This window comes from Cucumis melo, chromosome 1, assembly GCF_025177605.1.
Source record: "Cucumis melo cultivar AY chromosome 1, USDA_Cmelo_AY_1.0, whole genome shotgun sequence".
NCBI lineage: Eukaryota > Viridiplantae > Streptophyta > Magnoliopsida > Cucurbitales > Cucurbitaceae > Cucumis > Cucumis melo.
In genome coordinates this window covers 32,326,107-32,350,814 of record NC_066857.1, presented here as the reverse complement: position 1 = coordinate 32,350,814, position 24,708 = coordinate 32,326,107, and the positions used below count along the sequence as shown (strand labels likewise).

The following is a 24,708-nucleotide window of genomic DNA, read 5'->3' as shown; positions in this document are numbered from 1 at the left end:
TAGACAATAAAAAATGTCCTGATAGATTCAAAATTAAAAAAAAAAAAATAAAAAAAAAACGATATGTAAAGTTTGACAAAAACACACACGATCGAGCTATTGAAATGAATCCAACCCTTCAAACAGTTATTGAAACAAAACCGTCACAATTGACTAAGAGATTAAAGATTTGTAATTCGTATGATAAGAAAAACACAATTCCAAAGATGCCTACATTATTATTCCCATGTTAGAAACTTAAAAGAGGACCAAAATAACTAATACCCACAAAATACTTATTTAAAGGTCATTAATATACATATATATGTGTGAGTGATAAATTAAAGTTTGATTTACTAAATTAAACAAATGAGTAAACAACATTTTTTAAAAAAATAAAAAATGAATGTTTATTTATAGTATCATAAAAGTACAAAGTGCAGAGTAGTTTTATTTTTTGTTAATGAAGCAGAACTAATTTTAGTTAGTTTTATGTACCACTCTCAAACAAATGATTAATTAATTAATTAATTAATTAATGATTTTGTTTTGGTTGAACTTATATTATTTATTTATAACATCTCACTATACCAAAATGAGAGACCCATCATCATATGGGGAAAATGATACCACATTAGACATTACTACTTCTATTGTATAAAATATGATATCTATCTATAATTATTTTTTAAAATAGATTTGGTGTTGGATGCACTATTTCACTATGCTTTATTATTCATACTATATTCAAACGAGTCTACTTCAATTAACATGAAAAATTAATCTACATTATCGATGTCAACAAAAGCTTAGCTAATCAATCAACATTTTAGTGTACTAATAACTATAAATTTATGGTTCAAATATCCCTATCCTCAATTGTTGTACTAAAAAATATTATTCTATAAACATCAATTTCATATTTAGATGTTTGATTTTGGTTGTCTAGGAAAAAAGAAAAAGAAGACACAACAAGATTAAACCAAACGGATTTAAGTCAATATTTATCGAGTGTTTTTATTTCAAATATGTTTTATGGAGTTAATAGAAAGAAAATAATTGAATCTTCGTTAAAATTTGGAAGATAATGTTTGTTTATGTTTATTTCTTTTAGTATAATAATTGAAGTCGGGGGATTTGAATCTTCCACATCTATAATAAAAGTTTATGTCAATTATCGTTCAGCTATTTTTTTTTTCTTGTTATGCTTTTATATTTTAAAATCAATACATGCCAAAGGGTATGTTTAAATAAAAACAGGAATAAGAAACAAAAATGTTGATAAATATATTATTTTCATTGCATATTGTTTCGAAATTAAAACGTGTACAAGAAGCAAGATGTCAACACACACTTCTTTTACTCGACTAATTTAAAATCTATATTATATCTAAAAAAGTCAAGAGGTTTGATTTTTCCACTCAATACATGTTGTTGTTGAGCTAAAAAAATATGTACAATTATACATAATATTATAAAATGACAAATGTAGGAAAGTATAATATAAACCTTGAATGAGTTAATAATACTTGAGACTAAACCCACAGTTACAATTAAAAAGGTGTTTAAGAAAACGACTGAGACACAATGTTGGGTTATCGAAGTCCGAATTAATGTGTTTACTGGGCAAAATTATAAGATAAAATTTATAAATGTGCAAACCTCGATAATAAATATTATTAAAAGTTCTAGTTTATTTAACACCAACTCATGAGTTGGTAGGTCAAACGTCATCTCCCTAAAACCAAAACATAGTATTAAAATAGAAAAGTTTTGATTTTTTTTGAACTTTAACAAAATTTATAGCCATAATACCATTTTGTGTTTTTATGATTTATAAATATATTACTAAATATAACTTGAACAACCATCCAAATTGTGACCACACCCATCAATGACTAATAAAATATATACTATATGTCTCTCTTTGGCATCGTCACTTAATTGCAAAATTACGCTACACTTTATATGAGTTAGGATTGTCAACTCAAATTAGGCATTTAATACAAGTGTGTGTTCGCGTATGTGCAAACGCCAGTGTAAACATACATGTTTCTAACTATACAATAATTAAAACAATTTTCAGTAATGATTATGCATAGATAATTAGTAGAGTGCTTAGAAGCTTGACACAACTCTTTCAGATTAGTTGATGCAATGTGTTTGACTCAATTTTACATACAGCCTCTTGACCTCATCTCCCACCACAACACGATAATGTATACAAATCTTAATTTTCTTAAAGTCCGTCTGGTTCATTTTATACTTATCACAAACAAGCATGGTATCAAATCGACAAATTTTAACATGAAAATTTAATGGAACAATTTAACTAATATAATACATATTAATGAAGTGATGTAATTGAGAACAAATATCTAAAATGTATTATTATTACTACTATTAATGAATTTAATTAGAATAGAAGTAGTTGTCAATTGGATGGGTGTGAAAAGTCAGGAGTGCCCCTGCCATGGGATATTGTTTGTTTCTGTGGGTAATGTTTTTTTTTTTGTTGCCAACTTGCGTTTGTTTCTATTTGCCTTTTAAACTCCTTTGATTCCACACGACTTCCACGTGGCATATACTAACTCAACAATAACAAATAATTAATTTAATTAACTCATAGTTGAAAAAATATCATCATTATCTTAATATTCTATTAGTTTAAACGGCAGTGATTAACCAAAGGTAGGGAGAAAAAAGGCTTTGGTTAGAAAAAATTTAAACCGACAACATTTTAAAGGAATTTGAATGGTTTAAATCGACATAGACTGATCGATTAGTTTAATAATGATTAGTTTATACTTTGGTTGGTGTCAATTTAAACTTTTACTAAATTGATTATAGTCAATTTGGTGGTAGTTTAATTAGAAGAATGTCATCCACACTCTTTACTTTTAGTTTTGACCTTATTTAATTCGGTTATTGTCTATATATTTTGAAATGAATCTTAAATTTAGTCAAATTTTATTTTTATAAAAAATAAATAAATAATAATAATAATAATTTTAAAACAAAAAATAAAAGTTATTAATAGGTTAGATTGTTTAAAGAATAGATGGTCACAAATTGGAAATAGAAGGAAAGTTAATATCAGTAAAGTTGGAAGAAAATATTTGGATGGGTATGTATGTATATATGGAGGGAAATAGTAAAAAGAGGTTTTAGAAGTATTTAATAAGACAATAAAGGGGAATTGGAATTTGTGGTGATACTTTTGTTGTAGTAGTAGAGAAAGGCAGAAGAGTTAAAGAGTGGGTAGAGGTTGGACCAAAAATACAAAAAGCATATTCTTAGAACTAAAACTATTATAAATAAAATTAACATTTTTGGAAAAGAAAAAAGAAAAGGGAAAGTTGTTATTAGGTAGAAGAAAAGGGGTGAATTTGGAGTGTTTAGTGTAATCACAAAACTTTCGGGGATCCTAAACAGCATATACTCACTCATACCCTAAACCCTAAACCACTTCTTATTTCATCACCTGACAATTAACATTTATTTATTTATTTATTTATTTATTTTATATATATATTTATTTTTATTGTTTTTTCTCATAATTAATAATTTTGTTCATTTTTCTTTATTTTTTTTTAAAAAAACTTTTAGGTTTGGTTTTGTTTGGTATGCATTATATTATTAAAATGGGCTATTAGAATTTATGGACGGAAATCTTTGTTTGAAATCTAAATTGATTCACGTATGAAATTTTACTGGTAAAATTATAAGTCTTGGATAATGTTTGTCTAGATAGAATGTAATAGATGATAGACATTACGAACTTACGAATGTTTAAAATTTAAATTGGTATTACTATTTTTTACTAGCTTACTTGCTTTTCATCTTGGAATCAATTGAAAATTAGAATAATAGTTTGTTTGTTATTTTATGGAGAGTGTGAAATCTCTAGATTTTTTTTAACGTGGAATTCTTAACATATATCTTTAAAAATGATGTTTCTTTTGGGTTCGTTGTTTTTTATCAAATCACTATGAACTCGAATATCATGTTAGAGTCCATCTATTTTATAGAAAAAATATGAGAATCTCATTCATCACTGTTAGTTCATAGTTTAAATTAATACAATTATTAGTTTGATACAAACTTAAAGTTTAAACACGCAAATTATTGTCTTTTGTTTATCTAATAATAAAAAAAACACAAGTGCGAATTTTTTTTTTTAATTTTGGATGTTGAAATCAAACAACCTTAAAAAGATTAAAGAAACAAACAAAATTTTGAATGGATTAAAACTTTTGATTTGCTATTTAAGAATTTGACATTTTTTTATTAAGAACTTGTTTGGATTGATTTAAAGGAATATTTTTTCTAAAAAATCATTTTTATTTAAATTTTTATGATAAAAATTGTTTAATACATACTTCAACAAATATTTTGAGTTATTGTCGAAACTCCATGTTTTTTTTAAAAAATTGATAGTTTTTTTAAATTAAACATTTGAAAATGTATTAGAAACAAATCTTAAAATGACGGTTAAAAGAGAAAGATGTATGGATGGATAAACAAGTAAAAACAAGTCAAATTGAAGAATATATCCCCCACCACATATATCTCATGTGATTTTATTTGATATGACCAATAAAGTTGTTTTGATACTTCAATTTTATATTTTTATCTATTACTTAGAGTTGATTTTTTTTTTTTTTTAAGGTTAAATTATTGGAGACATCTTTAAATTTTGGCCTTTAAATAGTTTAAAACCAATTTTGGTTTCAGAATCTTTTAAAAGGGCATATTCGAGTCCTTCTTTAGAATTCGCTAAATTCTCTATACTAGTATTATAGGTGACTTTTTTCATTTGAACGATTAGTCAGTAAAATAAGAGGATCACTCTTAATAATTTAAGGTTTTAATTTTTAATCAAAGGCTAGCTAATAAACTGATGTTTTATGAGAGAACTCAAAAAGTAACCGTCTTTAAGGTTTTGATCGTCACCATTTTAACCATTGTCATTCTACTTCATTTTTTCCACTCATTTTACTTCGAATTATCCACATACAAAATTCTATAGTGCTTCAAGGTTGGGTATTTCGTGATTATGTGTTCTTTTTCTCTTCCTCTCAAGTCTGTGTTGTGCTTATTTTATTTTTCTAGATTTATTTACCTTGTCATAGATGTTGGCAATCATTACGTCAGTTTTATTTTATTTTAATTGTACTCAACGTTGTTCTTTCCATTTGCTTTAAGTTTTTAATTTAAAAAAGAAAAAGTAAAAGTAAAAGGTGGGGAGCCCAAAGGAAATATGAGAGATTTAAGTTTTGGAAGAAAAATAGAACAAGATTTGTTGTTAATTTGAGTTTATTTCATTCAAGTGTTGGTTATGATTCTCCATTGTCATAAAAGATATATAAAATAAATTAGCAAGATTTCCTAGTTATTTATCAATTTAATGAATTTGATGAATAATCCAGAACCTAATCATCGAAGTCATATCATCATTCCGTTAAAGAGTTAACGGGACCAAACTAAATACCTTCCAAAAATTCAGAGACCAAAATAAATGACTCAAACAAAACAAAATACAAAACTTAGAGAGTTGGAATAAGATTTTAACCTAAATGATACCATCAAATTTTACTAAGTTGCATTTACGCTATTGACGGATTATCATTAGTAGTTGCAATGAAAGAGTCAGGCAATACATCGAAAACTTAAAAACAACTCATCCAATAAAACAAGATTGTTTTTTAAATAGAGATTTAGGGTTCGTAATTAGAGTTTGGATTAAGGTTAAAATTGAAGGTTTGGTGAAGATGGATGTTTTAAGCTATGTTAGAATTGAATAAGACCATGGTTGATTAACCATTAATGAAGAAGACAGCCTTAATGCTCTTTCTCAAATTTTGTAAAGCATCTCCCCCCCACCTCCAATGCCCTCAATGTATGTTGCTTTATCGTAAAACAAGTCCTAATTTCATTTTATTATTCTTCTCTGTTTATTATCAACTCAATCTAAAAACATATGATATAGTTGAATCTGATAGCTTGTGTGCAATCCAAAGACACTGCTTTCTTTTATGGATGAGTGGATTCCTAAGTTGGCTTCATGGTTTTGGTAGCCAACACACATGTCTTCTATTACTAATATGGTATATTGTATTCTCTAAATTGCTCTTTGCAATAATCCCTCTTTTCAGACCATGAAATCGAAACCTTTCTTTCTTTTTTTTCTTTTTTTCTTTTTGGTTCTTTTCCATTTGTTATACCCAAATATATTATGCAGTTTTAGTTTTACGTCACAAGTACTACCCTAAAGAATATTTTGAATTTGTTTGAAGGGTAAAAAATATTGATGTAACATCAAAGAAAAGTTGGAAATATATTATACAAAAGGTATCTACTTTTTTTTTTTAATTAAAAAAATTATAGCTTTTAACCCAATTGCAATAGTATTTTTTCTTCTGAGCTGATCTTTGTATTTTTTTTTTCAAGTTTGTTTAATTTTAATTTTTGAACTCTTAATTATCCAATCTTGTACTTAGTATAGCGTTTATTAAATAATAATAGTGATAAGTTCGTTGTAAAGAAATATAATATGTATGAATATGTTCTCAAATCTTATAGTACAATGGTAATGTATAACCAAAATAAGAGTTTTTCTTACAGAAGATAAAAGAACAAATATCAAAATTCAACAAATTTAAAGACTCAAAAGATACTTGGAACTCATAATAGCAGCTAAAAAATTTAGATGTGGATCATATGGTTCAAGGCAAAGATAACTTTTATGCAATTCAGCTTAGTGTTTGTTTGTTTGTTTTTCCTTGTAAAAGAGGGATAATTCTCGAGCCAAAAGTTTCATTTGTTATCTTGTAGATATTCCTTCAAAACTAGAACAAGAAATTAAAGCACCTCATTTTCCAACTAATTTTTTTCTACAAGATATAATATTTGTATTAAAAAAAACCCACCAACCCTTATTATTACAGCAGGAATCCAACTCATCATTGGCCAATGAAAAAGATATTGATCTGAACACAAAAGAAAGAGATTCATTTTCAATAATTGGCTCATAATTAATTTTGAAGCAACAACTAAAAACTCATACATTATTTTGCAGCTCCTTCGAATTGATCTCGCAGCTGCTCATATTTTTTGAGCTCAGCCATTGACAACGAGGGAGAGAGTTCTTTCAAAACCTGAGAATAAACAGAACATTCAAATGAAATTTTGAGTCATAAAAAGCTCTTGTTATGTATAGAAATAGGATTTCAAATGCCAAAGATTCATATGAAAAATGAGAACTTACACGCATTTTCACCAATCTTACAGAATAACCCACTTGATCCTACGACATTTTGGATATTAAATCATAGATAGATGGCCACCATGAGTTTGTGATTTCTTTTAGCTCTTTATAAAGGGGATGTTTTCTTATTTACTTACCACTAGGCCAACCCACATAGGCATCTATAGTATGAAAATGTTTCTTATTTTCTTATTTACTTATCAAGGGAATGTTCTCTTTATTATTGAAACATAGGTTAGGTGATTATCCTAAACCTATGTTTCAATAATCTATAATCTATTCTTAACGTAGACTTCTCAAAGCCATGAACCATACATCTAAACATTTTCAACCTCGACAAAATGAAGAAAATCACAGTTAAATACTCAAGTCAAGAAATGGCCAATAGACCTTCGCAGACTTGACTAGACAGCCATAAATCTTTACCATGCCCCTAACCCTCACTTCTTATAGGGGGCATTCATTCTTTGAACACATGAGGAAAGTTTAAGCAAATATCAACTAAAATCTTTCCTACTAAAATTGGTATTTTTAGATACAAGCTTCTTGATCCTTTCAAGGAATTGTTATCCACCTCCTTTGTCTGAACACTTTAAGAGTGGATATAAGAAATTGAAGGTCTCTTTGCAAGGTGCATTTTCTTTCCTTTTCCTTCTTTTTTTTTAAAGGGGGAAAAAAAAAAAAAAAACAGAAACAAGACAAAGTTATTATATAAAAAAAGGGAACACAGCCTAAAGGTCATCCGTCTAAGGGATGAGGGGTCCGTAAGCCTAAACCGAGGGTTTGACAAAGAATAATCATATGGGTGCATTTTCTTGCCATTTGGAATAGAATGAACAATCATACTTCCAAAGCAACGATTTGAGGACCATAAAAAGATATTTGTAAAAAACATGTGTTTTAGATATTCCTTGCGCACCCCCACCTCTCATCCACCGAAAAAAAGTGAAATAAAAGCCCATATCTTCAAACTTTAGTTCATTAGGATAATTTCTTTTCCTTCCTGGAGATCAGATGATAAAGAAGAGAAGCCCTATTAATAAAGGAAGAAACATAATGAAATACCTCGACAAAATCATCATGTTCAACTATAACAGCATCGTCTTGGCCATCAATAGAAGAACTTGAATCTGAACTTATAACCTTGAAGAATGCAGGAAAAAACACAATAATAAGCATATTTTCCAAACACTTGATGATGAATCAGACAAGCAATATACTATTGACCAAGAGGATAGAGGTTTACACTCCCAAATGTGAGGTTGAACTCAAACAACCTCAACAATTGCATTATCTAAGCAAGAACCATATATACATTTTACATGTTTTATACAGACAAAAACTTATGTCCTTTTTGAGTACCACCCCATTAGAAAAGTAATATAAATTTGAGTATAAAGCAAGATGCGTGCATAAAGTACACAAGACTTACCTTACGCTTGGCAGCATGGAACCAAGCATCAGCACATAAGGCATACATGTCTGCACCAGTGAAGTTTGGAGGGCATTTTTTGGCGATAGAGAGAAGAGAAATGTTCTCGTGCAACTTAAATTTCCGAGTGAGTGCTTTAAGAACTCTGGAAAAGATAACCAAATTAAATATTGGACAGAGAACAAGTTTACTCATATGCATGAATGTAAACTAACCGTTCCCTGTAAGATGCTTCAGAGTTCACTCCAACATATAGCAACTTATCAAACCGACCAGGACGCAGAAGTGCAGGGTCAATCAGATCTGGTCTATTACTTGCTCCAATGATAAAGAGATCCTATTCAAGCATAATGATACAAAATTTGAGTAAAAATTCTTCAAATATATAGTTTTCATTAGAACAATTGGGACAATACAAAAATGGAGGTAAAAATGAATAAGAAAAAGGTACCTGGCTAGAATCGTTAAGGCCATCAATCTCTGCAAGCATCTAAAAAAAATGTTATCATGTTAGAAGACCCTCAACTAACAAATGCAGGTTAGATTAGTATCCCTCCTAAATACATAATCAATCTAGCACCTGGGAAACTACTCTGTCCATAACACCACCAGAATCTCCGGACACCCCTCGAGCAGGAGCAAGAGAATCCAATTCATCAAAAAAGATAACACATGGGCGTGCAGACCTAGCCTGCAAGATATATGTACAAATTACACAATTGGGAGAGATACTATGCTCCAAGAGTTGAGCAGCAATTTAACAGAAAAGAGTTCAATTTCCCTTTTATGCCCAGGGCTCAGGCGAATATTTAGTAGAACATGAAGAATGGCTAACCTTCTGGAAAATGTCTCTAACGTTTTTCTCTGACTCTCCAATATACATGTTGATTAGTTCAGGTCCCTTGACACTCAGGAAGTTCAAAGAACACTCAGTAGCAACAGCTTTGGCCAGAAGAGTCTTAAAGAAATAGAGAAACGAAACTATGTGAGTAAATTGGTTCTTAACAGAAATAAAGGAAAACAATGAAATCACTATTATAACTGACAGACAATAGCATACCTTTCCGGTTCCAGGAGGGCCATACAAAAGGACACCAGAACGTTTGCGCAAACCTGACGAGAACAGATCCTTGTGCAGCAAAGGTAACTGTTGAAATACAACAGATATCAGAACAAGTAAACAACATAGTTGCCATGATGAATATTTTGAGTAGGGCTTATGAAATAAGTTATATCCAAAACGCAATGGCCAAATGTGATATTTCACATGCAATGTTCAGATAATAGTTCCCAGCAACATCTTTATCCTGGCCTGAAGTAAGTTCAGGCAAGGACATACTATATAAATGTACATTTACAGCATGGTGCAAAGTTGCACACTAAATTATTAAGCGTGCCTTAATTATTTAGAGAGATAATGATAATTATCAATGTAAGTTAGTCTTTAGGTCACAGAAACCAATGTCCCACCTGAACTGTATCCATAATTGATTTCTTCACTTCTTCAAGTCCCCCAACATCTTCCCATTTCACATTTGGAACCTGTAAAATAATAATGTCTCAGTAACTTTTTCTTGCATTCTGTGATTAATTACACAAAAGAAGGAAAAGACATGAACTTTTATGATTATTTCAGAGACCAATCGCAGGGAAACAAGTCATACCCAGTAACAAACTCTTCTAGTTTACCTTTGGAGCACCCAGCGCTGATGCATTTCTTTTTTTGGACCGATCCATTGAGGAGTTGAAATCTTCTTTTTTCATTATAAGAGGCTTTTCTTCACTGGATCTATCAGTAAGTACTTGTGATCTAAGTCGACTCTCTAATGTCTCGTTCTCATCTTTATTAGTCTGAGAATTGACCCTGGTCAACAAGTTTGCGCCTGCATCAGCTACCAAAGCATGTAGATCCCTTGGCATAAAGCCAGATGTCGGTGTAGCAACATCCTTTATGAAATCCTCCACGTCAGTCTGCAAGAAGCATTACCTGACAAATTAAAATAAGTGATTGACATGAAAGGAACGTGAATCAAATATAATATTAGAAAAAGGGGAAATTTCAAAATGGAAAAAGAAAAAAAAATCAGGTCAGCTTTTTTATATGAATCAGCCAGTTTCATAGTTTATTGAATAGCTAGCAAGTATCACCTTGATAGTTTTCAATAACTAACGAGCTACTATGTATTTTCAACAATTAATTATTGAATGGGGTTCAATAATTATTGAAACGTCAAACCACAACAAGCTAAGTTCCCAAAACAATGGTTGGATTTGCTTATATTTGTACCACCGAATGTAGAAGTGTTTATTAAACATGTAATTTACATTTTTCATTATTGGAATAATACAATGGGTAATATCTTATTGACCAAGTGCAATAATCAGTCGTTTTCATAAAAGCTAAAACAAATTTTTATTTTGATGATAGTAGCTCAATGTTCCAATATTTGCTATAATTTCTACTAAACAAGCGGTCAAATTGGTGATATAATTAAGTTTACCATAACCCCTCAGCTTAAGCTTTTAGGCCAATCAATGATTAATATGATATCAAAGTAGAAGGTCTCGGCTCAAACTCTATAATCTCATTTCTTCCCCAATTAATATTTATTTCCATCTTTTGGGTTTTCTAAAAATTTCATGCTCACAAGTGAGAAGTGTTAAATTGTTAATATAATTAAATTTACCATAAACCATCATCTTAAACTTTTGGTCAATCGGATTTAAACACAAACCAATGGAGGGAATGAAAATCAAGTGTTGTAGAATGGGGAAGGGGAGCTAGCCAGATTCCATAAATCTTGCATAATTTGTGTGCATAGAATTTAAGACTCATTTTTAACGCATTTTCTCTGTACTCTTATACGGATAGCCCAATACAATGAATGCTTCCCAATTTATAAGAGTATGAAGGCAGAAACCAATCATTTGTCTACACAAGAGTGCAATGGATTTAATCAGTATTGATATAAAAATAGAAGAGGGTTAATTTCATACTCCGGCAAGAAGTTCAGAAGTGCCATGCAGGCACTGGGATAGAATTTCAACCCTCTGTTCTTCAGCCAACGGACCCATTTTTAATTCATGACTGAAGCAACGCCTAATAGAAGTTGGTAGACCTTCACAACTTTCAGCAGCTGCAACTAAAAGAAGTGGATGCCTAAAAACCTTGCTTTTCTCCTGAAATTGCATAGAAAAAGCACTGATATGGGCTTCCATGAAAGGGAATAAGGATTAAAATTAACATGCAGTTTCTCCTCCCCGTATATTAAAATGTCAATGAAAATGATTTAGATCATTGGATTCTGAATGTTTGCACAACAAGATCTTGAAACAAGAATACAAAAGAAAAATTGCATACAGGATAATTGTTTCCTTCTCCTGAATAATGTGCATCTTCCTCATCAGAAACTGGCTCAGTGAATTCCTTTATTACTGAAGCAACTTCAGTAGGAATGCCAAGTTGTTCATTAGGTGAGCCATCATTGGAACCCAAATTCCGAAAAACGTCAAAGTGGCGAAGAAGAAGTACCGTTGGTGAGTATCTGATAAAATATGATTACATGACTCGTGAGGATCAAGAACAAGCCAAGTATTTTATAGTATAGGCCTCTACAAAATATGGAATATCACAGATAACCACAATGCTGGTAAACTAAGCTTGGTATATATAATACCATAGATTCTTAAGGAGAAGAAAGGACTGGGGAGGATCACTGGAACATTGTTGATTTTGGCCTCATCTTACGAGAACCTAATCTAATTCTACCTCAATTCTATGCTATTATTAACAGCAACAACTAATTCATAGTCAAATTCATATCAACCATCAGCCTTAAATTGTCAATCTGTTAAACCAGTTAAGCTTCTACTTCTAAAATAGTAATCTCAATATGCAATCACAATGTTTCAATGCTTCACCTTTGAGCCATGTTAAAAGCTTGGGCTAAAGCCGCAGGTGCTCTTTTTTCACTTGAAGCCATAATATCATGGCAGCTAAACTCAACTACATGAAGGCCCAATCTTTGAGCAACATATCTGATCACAGTCCTCTTTCCGCACCCTGAAATAGTGAAAGAAGATGAGCCATGCAGGAGACATGAAACAAGCATAAAAGTCAAATAATAAAAAATTTATATTTCATATTTAGTTTAATCAGCTCAACTATGATTTGCCATATCTTATTAGTCAATAGTTCAAAAAGATGGGTGATAAAAAGGTTTATGCATTCTGATAATCAATAATAGACCTGCCATGCCATATAATAGAACACTAATTCTATATCTTGATGAAAGAGGAGATGGACAAAGAGTTGGGGTAAGTATGGATGCCAAAAGCTTCACTGTGTTTGCCTGTACAGGTGCCAGCCTTCTTGGTAAACCAACCAATAGATCAGGAGGGACGGCAGAATGAACAGTGCCTCCAAGCACAAGAGCAGTTTGAGTACGATTTATACGAAGAACAGGTTCATCTGATGGCTCCATTGCCACAACCTGAAAAATTCAGCTTTCACGTAAGAAGGCTGCAATTGATACATTCCTTGCATATTTAAGCATAAATAAAATAAACATGTCCACCTTAAAATAGATGATATCATCACTTCTTTCCCTCGTGCTTTTGTTGCACCTAATGCAAAACGGGGATTTGCAATTTCGATTTATTTGAACACTGAAAATATCACCTCTGGCTAGATACCTTTCTACTTCAAAGTATTTTTGTAGTGCAGAATCAATTACTTCCTGACTATTTTCAGCTTCAATAGATGATTTCCCATTTAAAGATTCAAGGATTCCACATGTTGGCACCTTCACAAAAGAAACCCTCAAGTGGGAGGCATACAGTGGCAATTTAGCCAGAGGTTCCAATCCTACTTTAATAACAGAAGGAACGGTCCCTTCTCCAGAAGTCAAATCATCGCCTCTAGCTTGAAAGTACGATGCCAGAGTTTCTTGTCCTTTGTTTACTAGGCTTCCTAAGCATGATAAATGGAAGTCAAGATTGAACGCCAGAAGGGGAGATAGATAGGCAGTGCCAGAATCCACTGGTCGTTGATCCTTTTGAGGGAAACTAAAAGAAGGAAAAACAAGCATAACATGACCAGAAGATGATTGTTTGCCGTCAGAAGTGCTTTCACTGGTGCAGGATGGATCAAGAACAACTGCCTGAGCAATTCTCTCCTCTTTAGATTCGAGATTCTTCACAAGAACCTTGAAACCAACAAAATAAGTAACCGTTACTGGATGCCGAAGTATTCAAAAAAATTCCATAATCAACCCAAGAAAATTCCCACTAAAAATCTTATATGCCTATAGATAAAAAACTGACTGCAGAAGTTTTGAGTTCAAATAAAAGACTAAACTAGCACGACTTCGATACACAAGTCCTTAGCTAGCCAGAACAACCGAAATCCATGAAAATAAACTTAAAAAAAGTAGATTATGCTCATTTGAAAAGACCCCATTATACAATATCACAAATAATATAAAGACGCTTCAAATAAAGAGCTAAGTTGGTAGATGTACCAAAGAGCCTGAAGCTATAGACAGCCTTTTCAGAACAGACATCGATACCCCAACCACGGCAGAGTCGTCGAAGGAAAACAACTTCCGAGGTGAATTTCCATTTCCATCCTCGTCGAATCGGAGAATTCCAGTCTGCAACTGCAACTCAGGGGGCTCAGAATCGGCGGAAAGATTGTGTTCTCCGGCGACCGGGGTATTTTCAGCGACCGGCAAGGAGTTAAACACGGAGCTGAAGTGTGTTTTCGATGAATTCAGAATCAGAGGTCTCCTCGTCCTCCTCTGCACCATTGATTCCGAAAACAAGAAAACCACCCAATAACTCTATGAATTCAGCTTCAAGTTCCGAGAGCTATTAACTGAATCAGAATCATTATCCTCCCCTATGAAATGCGTGAGGCAAATTGGTTGAAATCTTTTATCGTGTAAAGCGCGAAAATCAATGTGAAATTCTCTACCGAATTTTCCTCTTTGATTATCAGTTGGCCCCGTACTAAGGTCGGTCTCAATTTCACACACCCTTTGTTAAAAATCTAATTTTTTTTTTTTTTTATTTTGTTTACAATTTCTTTTTCTTTTTTCAATTTTAGTGTTGAAGGTGACGTAGTATAAAAATAAGTCTTCCAAGAAAAAGATATTAGGTGCATGATCCCAATGTGTCTTTAGATGCATCACATAAAAATAGATTTAAAATTATTTTTTTAAGAAATAAGTTTTAATCTTATTTTTGTACGGTGAAGAAATGAAAAACATATACATAAAATGCACCTAATTATAATGAGGTCATTATTTTAATAAATGATGCAAGGAAGGCTAGTGACATTCTGAACAAATTCTTGAAATATCGAAAACCTACTCAAGGAAAGCTCAAGACAAGAGATAAACAATTGAGGTAAATTTAGCCCCAATAAGTAGCTAAGACATATGTAGAGGCTATCAATAACATACTTAGTTATTGCTTCTAAATAATAGAGTGAAATAAAATTTTCATGGAAAGAAGAATCACAATTTAAAAATACTATATCTTAGTCTATCAATCATACAAATGTACAAAAACATTTTGATATATTAAGCATCAAATAGAGAAACGGGAAATGAAAAAATCATTAAACATTTTGCGAGTGTTCCCAACTATTTGAATGACCTTAAACATTCTTAAAGCTCTTTGATAATTTGAAGTGATGATTTCAATACAAATGTTTCTAAAGAGATTTCTAAAATAAAATATATTTTATGTTTAAAGTATGTTTTATGTCGGTCATCGAACCAACTATTATATTCACATAATGAGTTCGATTACTATATTAGTTTTAATTTATATCCTATATTTAAAAATAGTTTTTTTTTTTTCTTTTTGAATATTATTGTTATTGATATTTGCTATATTTCGAAAGAAAGAGTGTAGATAGAGAGAAGGAGAGGGGGATGTGGGGCCCCACACAAAGCGTCAAATAGAGAAGCAGAAAATGGAAAGATCCTTATCGCTTTCCCACGTCGATTAGAGTGGAAAAGTTGAAAATCTTCATGCGGAATTAGCGAAAGAGGACAGTACGCCGAGGCCGGGAACACGGGCCTGTGACCCAAGTGTGGGCATTAAAGATGGCCGAAGGGAATTCGAAGATGGGCTTCAACTGGGGAGCCTTATCGATAAATATAGGGACCGGCCGGTGGAACCTCAGAAGTGGGAGTAGTATAAATGTTCAGCCGACTCTCACTTGTGTGTTTCTTAACAGAAAGTAGGGAGACGCTGCCTTTGCCGGTCGAGAATTGTATGTAAGAATGGGTATGTCCTGGTTGGGTAACAGAAAGTAGGGAACCTTTGCTGGTTGAGAATTACATGTAAGAATGAGGTTGGGAGACATTCTCAACCCAATCCATATTTTCGGGTTGGTTGAGTTAGCAACCCAAATAACCCGAATTTAGTTTCCAACCTAACCCATATTTGTCGGGTTGTTTTCTAACATTTGTCTTAAATTCAAAGTTATACATAAAAAAAAATACAACTTGAGAAGCTAAATATAAATTTCTAAAGATCCAATAAACATCCCAAGCATTTAAATTTGTAAATTTGTAGGGTGAGACCGAGAGACAAGGAAGAGAGAAGCTAAATATAAATTTCTAAAGATCCAATAAGCAACCCAAGCATTTAAATTTGTAGGGTGAGACCGAGATATAAATTTCTAAAGATCCAATAAGCATCCCAAGCATTTAAATTTGTAGGGTGAGACCGAAAGACGAGGAAGAGAGGCGAGGAAGAGAGGCGCGTCGCGTCTTTTCTTTTTTAGTCTAGGGTTTCTAACTTTCTTTTAACTTTATATTTTATTAAAGAATATAATATTAATATATATATATATATATATATATATATATTAATTCGTGTTGGGTTGAGTTGAACCGAATTTTCAATCCTCCAACCAAAGACTCAACCCATCCCGAGAAAATTTAAAATTTTCAATCCAACCCAACTTACATAATATAGGTTGGGTAGTCCACGCTATTCGACAACCTTACACCCCTAATACCCACGCCCCCCCCCCCCCAACCCCCCATTCTTTTTGTTTTTTTTTTTATAATTTATTTCTACTATTCACAATTACTAACTTTTATGTATACTGTTGACTGAGAGATTCAGTCTCTCCATCACTTTCAACGTCTTAAATTAAAATCCAATTTTGAACCAGCCACTAAACGTAGCACATTTTGTATCTGAAAAATATGTAATACAACTTTATTAACTTAAATAAGCCAAACAAGCTCTTAAACAGTTTTTTTTTCTAAAAAAATAAGAGCCCTTAAAAATTGGAATAATAACCGGAGATTTCCTTGGCCCAAGACACCACGACAATCGGTCTTCTCAACCTCACTCTTGAATTTGATCGATCGAAATCAGAGATGAGAAAACTAAGACCATTTCCATTTCTATTTCAACCTGACACAGCTTTCCATCACACACACACACACCAAAAAAGAAAAAGAAGAAAAAGCTTAAATATGTCTACCAACATGTTCAGAAAGGATGTGGTGTATCATATAAAACATAGGGATAGTGCTAAATGCAGCAACACAACATGATCAGGAAGGTTTCTCAGCAAGCATGGCCTCTAGAGATCCAGGGTCAGTGATTGGAGCCTTACAAGTGAAGTTTTGGCAGACCAAAGCCACAACCTTATCTGCAGCAAAATTGTTTTTTGCCATAACTGCAACGCCCCTATTGTTTTCTTCCCAAAATTGAAGTTCGGTATCGTCTGTTGGATCGATGTGAATAACCTGCAATAAGTTGCCACACAGAGAGAGAATCAATCAGACCCAATTCCAGAAAAGCGACTAGGAGATGATTGCATAGTCTATACTTACAGTACTATTGGGATCATATGAAGCATGAGCTGCAGCGAGGAAGGTCTCAAACTGTGCTGAATTCTTATGGCCGACCAAGACAACTTGCTTTCTAGATGGAGTTGAAAGCATACCAGCTGCACAACACATCAAAGGTACAGCCACAGCCATGTCCTTTAATCTTTTCTCGAAAACGGCCTGCGTCACAAAGAAAAGATAGTGAATCAGTATCAGACATCCAATACAATAGAAATATCCATGGCAAGCAGTCTACTAACCAAAAGATGCTCAGCGTTCTGTCTGTAATAATTGGACCTACTTCCAGAAACCAGCGAGGATAACCTGACAAGATTGATAGCTGAAACCGAGTTCCCAGAAGGCTCAGCCCCGTCATGATCTTCTTTCACCCGTAAAATAACAGATTTGTCTTCACCGGTAGTATTGTAGTACCCTCCACCCTCTCTATCAAGAAACAGCTCATCCTACAAAAGGAGCCGAAAAGTGATCCTAACTTAATATTGGAATTCTAAAGCTAATTAGCTTAGCAAAGTAACAAGAACAGTGCTTTCTTGCCTGGGTGGCTTGAAGTTCTATTGCCCAGACTAACCAATTCAGTCCACCACCATATTCATAGAGATCAAGCAATCCTCCAATTAGAAATGCATAGTCGTCAAGAAATCCAGGAGCTCTGGATGGGGCGTTCCTGAAACTATGTTGTAACCGGTGTGTTTGTTCATCGTAAAGCTTTGTCTTGATAAAAAGAGCAGCTTTCTCCGCAACATCTAAGTACTCTTTTGGCTGAAGATATATGAAGAAGTAACCAACAAGTGAACTCCAACGATTCAATTACTTTTGTGTTGTTGATAAGAAAGTTGGTTATAAATAGAGGCAGAGGGGAGTGAAGAAGATATACAATATTTGGAGAGTGAGTTAGGGCTTGAGAGTTGAGATTGGGAGAGTCTAAGTACCTCAAACACTTGTTTTACCTTGTATTTCCACTATCTTTTATATTTCAATATATTTGGGTCCTATCAGTTATTCTCTCTTTCCGTTGATACAATGAAAATCCAAAGGCAATTCAAATTCAAGCAAATGCACCCTTCAATAAAATAAAATAAAAAATGAAAATTCAAGCAAATTTACACATCAACAATTTTTTTAAAGAAACACGTATAAGCAACATGATGATCCTTGAACACCCTACCTTTTCATATCTGAAAAATGTATAGCACTTGTAGAATTCAAACCATGATATAATCAAAACTTTATTTTAAAATATACATATATATTGTAAATACTGCTAATAGGTTCATTTCAAAATCAGAGGAATCCACAAAACTTCCAACCATCTCCATAAAATCTTAGAACTTGTATTACCAAAAGAAATTTACACTTCCCATGGAGTTATATAAGAAGATAAAAGTAATCTTACATCGCAGCCAACAACTGGAAAGTAGAATCTTGTGCCCTCCTTTTCATTCCTAAGAATCTTCGAGGCTCTCGCAAGAGATGAGATTGTCAGCCCATTCCATGAAACAATTACCTAAGAGAAGTGCCAAGTATCAGAAGTTTTTGTACCACAACGAAAGGATACAAAAGCACATATAGGTTAAAAACTTGAATCAAGCAAATGTTTTGCTGAGTACCTTATCATCAAGATGTGGCTTTGGTCGACGCTCTCTTACTTTAAAAAGTTTTTGCCTACATTCCCCCAAAATTTCAAGATATTTTTCAACGGGCATGCCATGATTCGATGCCATCTCAGATACACTTTTCATCTCAATAAGAACATTCTTTCCTTTAAATTCATCATGAGGATCACTCATTCTGGAAAGATCACAATTTCCTGAAGGCTTTATGTAGTAATGCTCCTTGAAGAAATCTGCATGCTCACCAAGTATGTCATCGATCTAAAAGAAGCAAACAACAATGCTGAGAATTAAAAATTCGCTTTTAATGACGAAATAATTTCCTAGTCATATTGAACAATAGGAGACACTTCATCTTGCTTCTCAAACTTTTAAGTTGTATCTTATTTTTGGAAGAACAAGCAATGTAGCGATGCATTGAACTTCAGATTCAGTTTGCATAATTTCATTGACAAATATAGAAAATCTCATAATACTCATTTGTCTCTGATCATAACTTCATTTCTCGATGCAAAGAAAAATGGTAGATATTCAAATTAGGCATATTTCAATTCTACCTTAAAGATGGAATTTCTAGGTAATGGGAAGGACAAGTCCAATAAAGTAGAGAAACATACAAATCAGAGTGAGGTGCAGTAAAGCACAGTAAAGCACAAACAAAGATAATGCAAACAAACCTCTTTACTTGTCCACACATAGAAGGCCCCTTCTTTTTTTCTAGTAGCTCCTTCAGATTCAGCACTATCAGCATCCTCTGCGGAAAATATTTCGCCTTGGGTTCCAATCATGTCTCTCCTCAGATAATCAAGAATATCCCGTGATACCCATGAATAAGAGACATCCTTAGTTATCGAAAAAGCATCCAGATAGACATTTGTAATCTGTCCTTGATCATAAAGCATCTTCTCAAAGTGGGGAACTGTCCAGAAGAGGGAAAAAATGCAACCATTTAGCATAACAACATAGTACAAGTAAAGATAATCTAGTCTTCATTTGCACTTCCTCCCAGAAAATCTTATTGGAGCAGAGTTGTCAGAACAAAAGAATATGAACAATGCAACATTTCCTTCGCAGGCTTCATTACATTTCATGTTTTAATGGTGAAAAAGTAAGAACCATTGTAACTATTAAAAATTAAAATTCACGTTAGTAATCAACAAACATGCACGATTTTCCTACCTAATAAAGTTAAGACAGTGCTAAGCTCATAATCTAGAGGATAGAGGAAAAATGAACACGTGAACTAAATACTGACCATGCCAACACTCATCCACACTATATCTGTGAAACCCGCCTCCAACATGATCATGAATACCACCTCTTGCCATACATTGGAGACCAAAAAAGACCATATTCAGGATTTCCTCTGCTTCATCTGACTTCCCAGATTCTTCCAATTTTTTGGCATAATAAAGCATAAGTTGAGCCTCAACTGGTCTTGGAAATTTAGGAGCAGAACCAAACCCACCAAAATTTGGATCATAGCTTTGAGAAAGCTACAATAAACATCAAATAAGTTCAAAATAAAGTATGTATTTCTGTACTAAGACTTCTTGCAACAGACTTAGGGACTCTGAAATGCTAAATAGCAGTGGAACGAGTCATGAGATACAAGAAGATCCAGCATTTTTCTGTTCAAGTAACGTCTCATTTAAACTTTGTACTTAAGTTGAAGACTAAAACCACATGCCGTGTGATCCCCCTTTTCTTCTAGTAATATGGAAATGAATGCACATCAACACAAAATTGATAAAGATCAGATTTCAATGAATTGAGAGCTATACTTGCTCGGCACATAAGCGTAATGCATTTTGTGGAAGTTCTTCTGGCAATTTATTGGAACTTGCAGTAGTAGACAAGGCCTCAGAAAGTTGTTCAATAGCAAAAGTTCCACTCTTGACAAGAACATCTCTTTTATTATCCCATGCATCCTTCACTTTCCTGAAAACATAAAAATACTAACATAAGGAGAAGAAATAAAATAAAAAATTAAAAGGTTTTAAATATGAAAATAGAATGCGTCTGACTAGCAAACCTTTTAGTAGAATCCATAATATTTCCTGAGCAAATATGATCAAGAAACCAGAGACCATAACAGTGAGAGAAGGGAGGTTTGTGGGGGGAGAGAGGAGCATAGTATGTCTAACGACTTCTTTACCTAAGCACGGTTTTAAATCCAGGTCTTCCGTATTTATCATCGGGTGGAAAGTAAGTCCCACCCATCAAAGGTTTCAAATCAGGAGAAAGAAAGACACTGAGCGGCCAACCCCCACCACTATAAAGAGCCTGAACATATGTCATGTACACCTGAAATGGAACAGATTCGTTACATTCAGCAGACCAAAGAAGCATTACCTTCTTAAATATACAAAATTAGAAAAATTATAACCCTCAAGAAAAGTTCATGATCACAAGATCTCGATGACCAGAAAAAGAAAAATTTCATGATTACTTAGATAATTGGTAGAGCCATTGTACAACTCGATAAACTAGATTTTAGTAGTGCAGCATCATCCAAAGTGCAACAAAGAAAGATAACAAGACTAAACTCAGATTAGCAGCAAAAAGATATCTCAAATCCCAAGTCCAACCTCGAGGATAACACATACATTGGGCATCATAAACTATGAACTTTAAGATTTGTTTCGAGTTCAACAACATTGGGGTGGGGATTCCAACATTTGACCTCTTGGTAAAGAATATATAGTCTAAACATATGTCTAAACAAGTTAAGTTACGCTCAAGTTGGGTGATGAACTTCACATTTTGAAAACTATCCTCAAATTTGTACCTTATCAACATCTGGCCGCTCCTCACGATCAACCTGCTCCACCAACATATAAAAATATACTAAATACAAGAAAAAAATTATTTTGCAAATAAGAAATAACTGTAAAATTATTTTGCAAATAAGAAATAACTGTTAGAGTAGATATTCAAGGTATGAAAGGAACATCTAATTGATATTAATTTGAGCTAACCTTGATACTGACAAACCAGTCATTTAACAGTTTGGCTACCTCTTTGTTCTCAAAGGACTCAACTTCCATGACATGACACCTAATTGAAAAGGTCATAAGTTTCGATCATTCACACATTGCACCATCAAGAAGAAACCATATAAAACACGTTGAAAAACAACGAAAAAGACCTCACCAATGGCAGGTGCTGTATCCAACTTTGAAACAAAACCAGCAGGAAAAAAGAACAATGAATCAATCTCATCATCAACCAACTAAAACAACTTTGACCTGTAAGCAAGATTTAGATTTACTAGATAAGAAGATAGGCACGTTTCTCTTCTGGGCTTCTGCAAATGCTTCCTCTCCCCACGGATACCAATTAACCTTAAAACAAAGCCAAAACCCCGTCATATGTCAAGATTCCCCCAAATGAAAATTTCTCAACAATCCATCCTGTTGAGTTTTTGATAAAATATTAAGAGTGCAACTGTCCCACGTCAATAAAGTTAGAGTGATGGGTTCCCAACATTAAAAGGGGCCTATGCCTTTAGTTTCAAAAGGTCCCTGTTAGAAACACTTTAAATTAGATGTGCTAACTCTAGTTAAGAGGGGTGGGTGGCACGGTACAAAAGCTTCGGGTGGTAGCTCTGGTAATTGGGTTGGGAGAGTCGTTTCAAATTGTCCCGGATAAAAACACTTTAAACTAAATGTGGTAAATCTAGTTAAATTCCCTACTGGTGTCTAATTTGAGAGTGGAGTTAAGAGGAGCGGGTGGTATGGCACAAAAGCTTTGTCTTGTAATTGGATTGGGAAGGAGAATTATTCTATGCGATTGTAAATGACATGCCAGGGTTTTGTCCTCTGGTTTGGAGTTTTTCCACATTAATTCTTGTATTCCTAGTTTTTTTTTCTTTTTCCCAAGACATCCAGTTTAAAACGCTTAAAAGATAACAAACATTCAATTCAATCCAACAACACCTCAGTGGCTAAAACAGTAGAAATTAGAAATACACATCAATTCGGGCAAAGAAACAAGTAAAAAAACATACACACCCAGAAGAAAATAGAAAGCGAATTACCGGATTATGGGCATGTTGTAAGAGATAAGGACTGTGCTCAGTGGCAAGGCGATTGGTGTAACTATGAGAGTGAGAACTACCACCGGAGGACCGTGCAGCCATGGCGAAGACCTTGTGGGGGTAAATGGGTGTGGAGAAACGGAAAGAAAAAGGGGAAGAAAGAAAGGGAAAACGTTGAAATGGAAGTGAGGGTGAAATTGAAGAGTTAAAGTGGCGGAGGGAAAAAATTGAGAGCATAGAGAAAGAAGGGAATTGAGAAGGAAAAAATGGAAAAGGTTGGGTTAAAGAGAGAGCGCCATGTGTGTGGAAATGAAGGTCACGACGAGGCAAAGAGGCGATGTGCTGTTTTGATACTGCTTGGAGAGATGAAATGGATCGTTGGATTCCTTTGTTCATTTGGCAAGTGGAATGATCATCAGCTCATCTCCATCATAATTCCTACCATTACCCGCCCAAGAAGGAAAAGAATAAGGTTTTCTTTTTCTCTGTCTTTTTCTTCTTCAAGAAAATAAAAAATAAGGTTAAAAATTAAAATATTAATTGGTTGGCAAATTTTGAAGTTTATTATTCGAAATTTTTCGAAAATTATAGAAAAAACAAATTATTTACGTTCTATGAACAAAACAAAAATCAATCCAAAATCAAATCTAAATGTTTCCTATACTTTTAATTGTTTTGTTTTAGTTTGTTGTTTGTATTTTAAAAAAATCTTAAATTTAGTTTGTTAATTTCTTTTATAGAAATTGATTAATTAATAATGATGATTTTAATGAGAAAATACGATAGGAATATTTTCAAATTTGCAAGCAAAAATGCTACGAGTGGCAATTTTTTTTTTTTAAAAAAAAAGATAATGGGCAATAAACAAACAAGCTATCAAACAATAGAGACCAGAATAGCCTGCTTTCAAAATAATGTTTAACCTAGAAATAAAATTTTGCCCTCAATTTTACATTTGTTCGATTTTAAAGTTAAATTCTACTTTTGAATATTCAATTCTTATTTTCTTCCTTTCCTTTTAATAAAGAGAAAGTTTTTAAATAGAAAAATCTATAAATGTTGTCAAATTCGGTGTCTATCAATGATATATTAATATATTTAAAAATAATCTTTTAATAAATTTTAAATTTATTTATTATTAACTATTAGGATTTTTACTGTATGAACATATTCTCATATTATATTAAAAAAATATATTAGTATTCAATGAATTTCAATAAAAAAAAATAACTTAAAGAATTTGAATTTAAGATTTATTGATGAACAAATTCAAAAGGAATGAAACAGAACTGTATTTATATACACATAAAATGCTCATTTATTTTTTTTAAAAAAGTCCTTATTGTTTCACAAGTTGCAATTTCCTTAACCTATGATAAAGGTGTTAAAATTTGTTTTGAAAATATAAATTTGTTAGGGTGTCAAATGGAAATTGGTACCTAAAACAGTGGGAATCATCTTTTAAATGATTCAACATTCTAATA

The 24,708-nt window shown here is 32.8% G+C and overlaps 2 protein-coding genes across 7 annotated transcripts; both read right to left on the bottom strand.

The window, feature by feature from the left end:
- Positions 1–6,778: 6,778 nt before the first annotated feature.
- Positions 6,779–14,723, bottom strand: LOC103492852 (peroxisome biogenesis protein 6). Of its 3 annotated transcripts, XM_008453397.3 has the most exons (17): positions 14,204–14,721; positions 13,259–13,888; positions 12,931–13,174; positions 12,603–12,744; positions 12,043–12,226; positions 11,679–11,861; positions 10,371–10,652; positions 10,152–10,223; positions 9,742–9,828; positions 9,517–9,639; positions 9,262–9,372; positions 9,133–9,171; positions 8,897–9,018; positions 8,682–8,826; positions 8,315–8,392; positions 7,049–7,139; positions 6,779–6,971 (listed from the first exon to the last, which is right to left on the bottom strand). In XM_008453397.3, the coding sequence occupies exons 1-16, from the start codon at positions 14,489–14,491 to the stop codon at positions 7,050–7,052; spliced, it is 2,820 nt and encodes a 939-aa protein (XP_008451619.2). In that variant the 5' UTR covers positions 14,492–14,721; the 3' UTR covers positions 6,779–6,971; position 7,049. The 3 variants fall into 3 exon arrangements, 2 of the variants coding, with proteins under 2 accessions (XP_008451619.2, XP_008451618.2); XM_008453396.3 differs by having other exon boundaries at positions 6,779–7,139; XR_007822186.1 differs by lacking the exons at positions 6,779–6,971; positions 7,049–7,139; positions 8,315–8,392 and having other exon boundaries at positions 9,133–9,161; positions 14,204–14,723.
- Positions 14,724–17,093: 2,370 nt separating this feature from the next.
- LOC103492853 (uncharacterized) lies at positions 17,094–23,676 on the bottom strand. 4 transcript variants are annotated; one of them, XM_008453398.2, is made up of 15 exons: positions 23,225–23,676; positions 22,457–22,529; positions 22,339–22,360; positions 22,164–22,242; positions 21,974–22,006; positions 21,341–21,489; positions 20,967–21,123; positions 20,438–20,678; positions 19,860–20,101; positions 19,180–19,443; positions 18,966–19,076; positions 18,107–18,331; positions 17,812–18,015; positions 17,555–17,731; positions 17,094–17,467 (listed from the first exon to the last, which is right to left on the bottom strand). In XM_008453398.2, the coding sequence occupies exons 1-15, from the start codon at positions 23,618–23,620 to the stop codon at positions 17,273–17,275; spliced, it is 2,568 nt and encodes an 855-aa protein (XP_008451620.1). In that variant the 5' UTR covers positions 23,621–23,676; the 3' UTR covers positions 17,094–17,272. The 4 variants fall into 4 exon arrangements, with proteins under 4 accessions (XP_008451620.1, XP_050943036.1, XP_016901091.1 ...); XM_051087079.1 differs by lacking the exon at positions 22,457–22,529 and having other exon boundaries at positions 22,339–22,433; positions 23,225–23,337; XM_017045602.2 differs by lacking the exons at positions 22,339–22,360; positions 22,457–22,529 and having other exon boundaries at positions 23,225–23,384.
- Between the last annotated feature and the right edge of the window lie 1,032 nt (positions 23,677–24,708).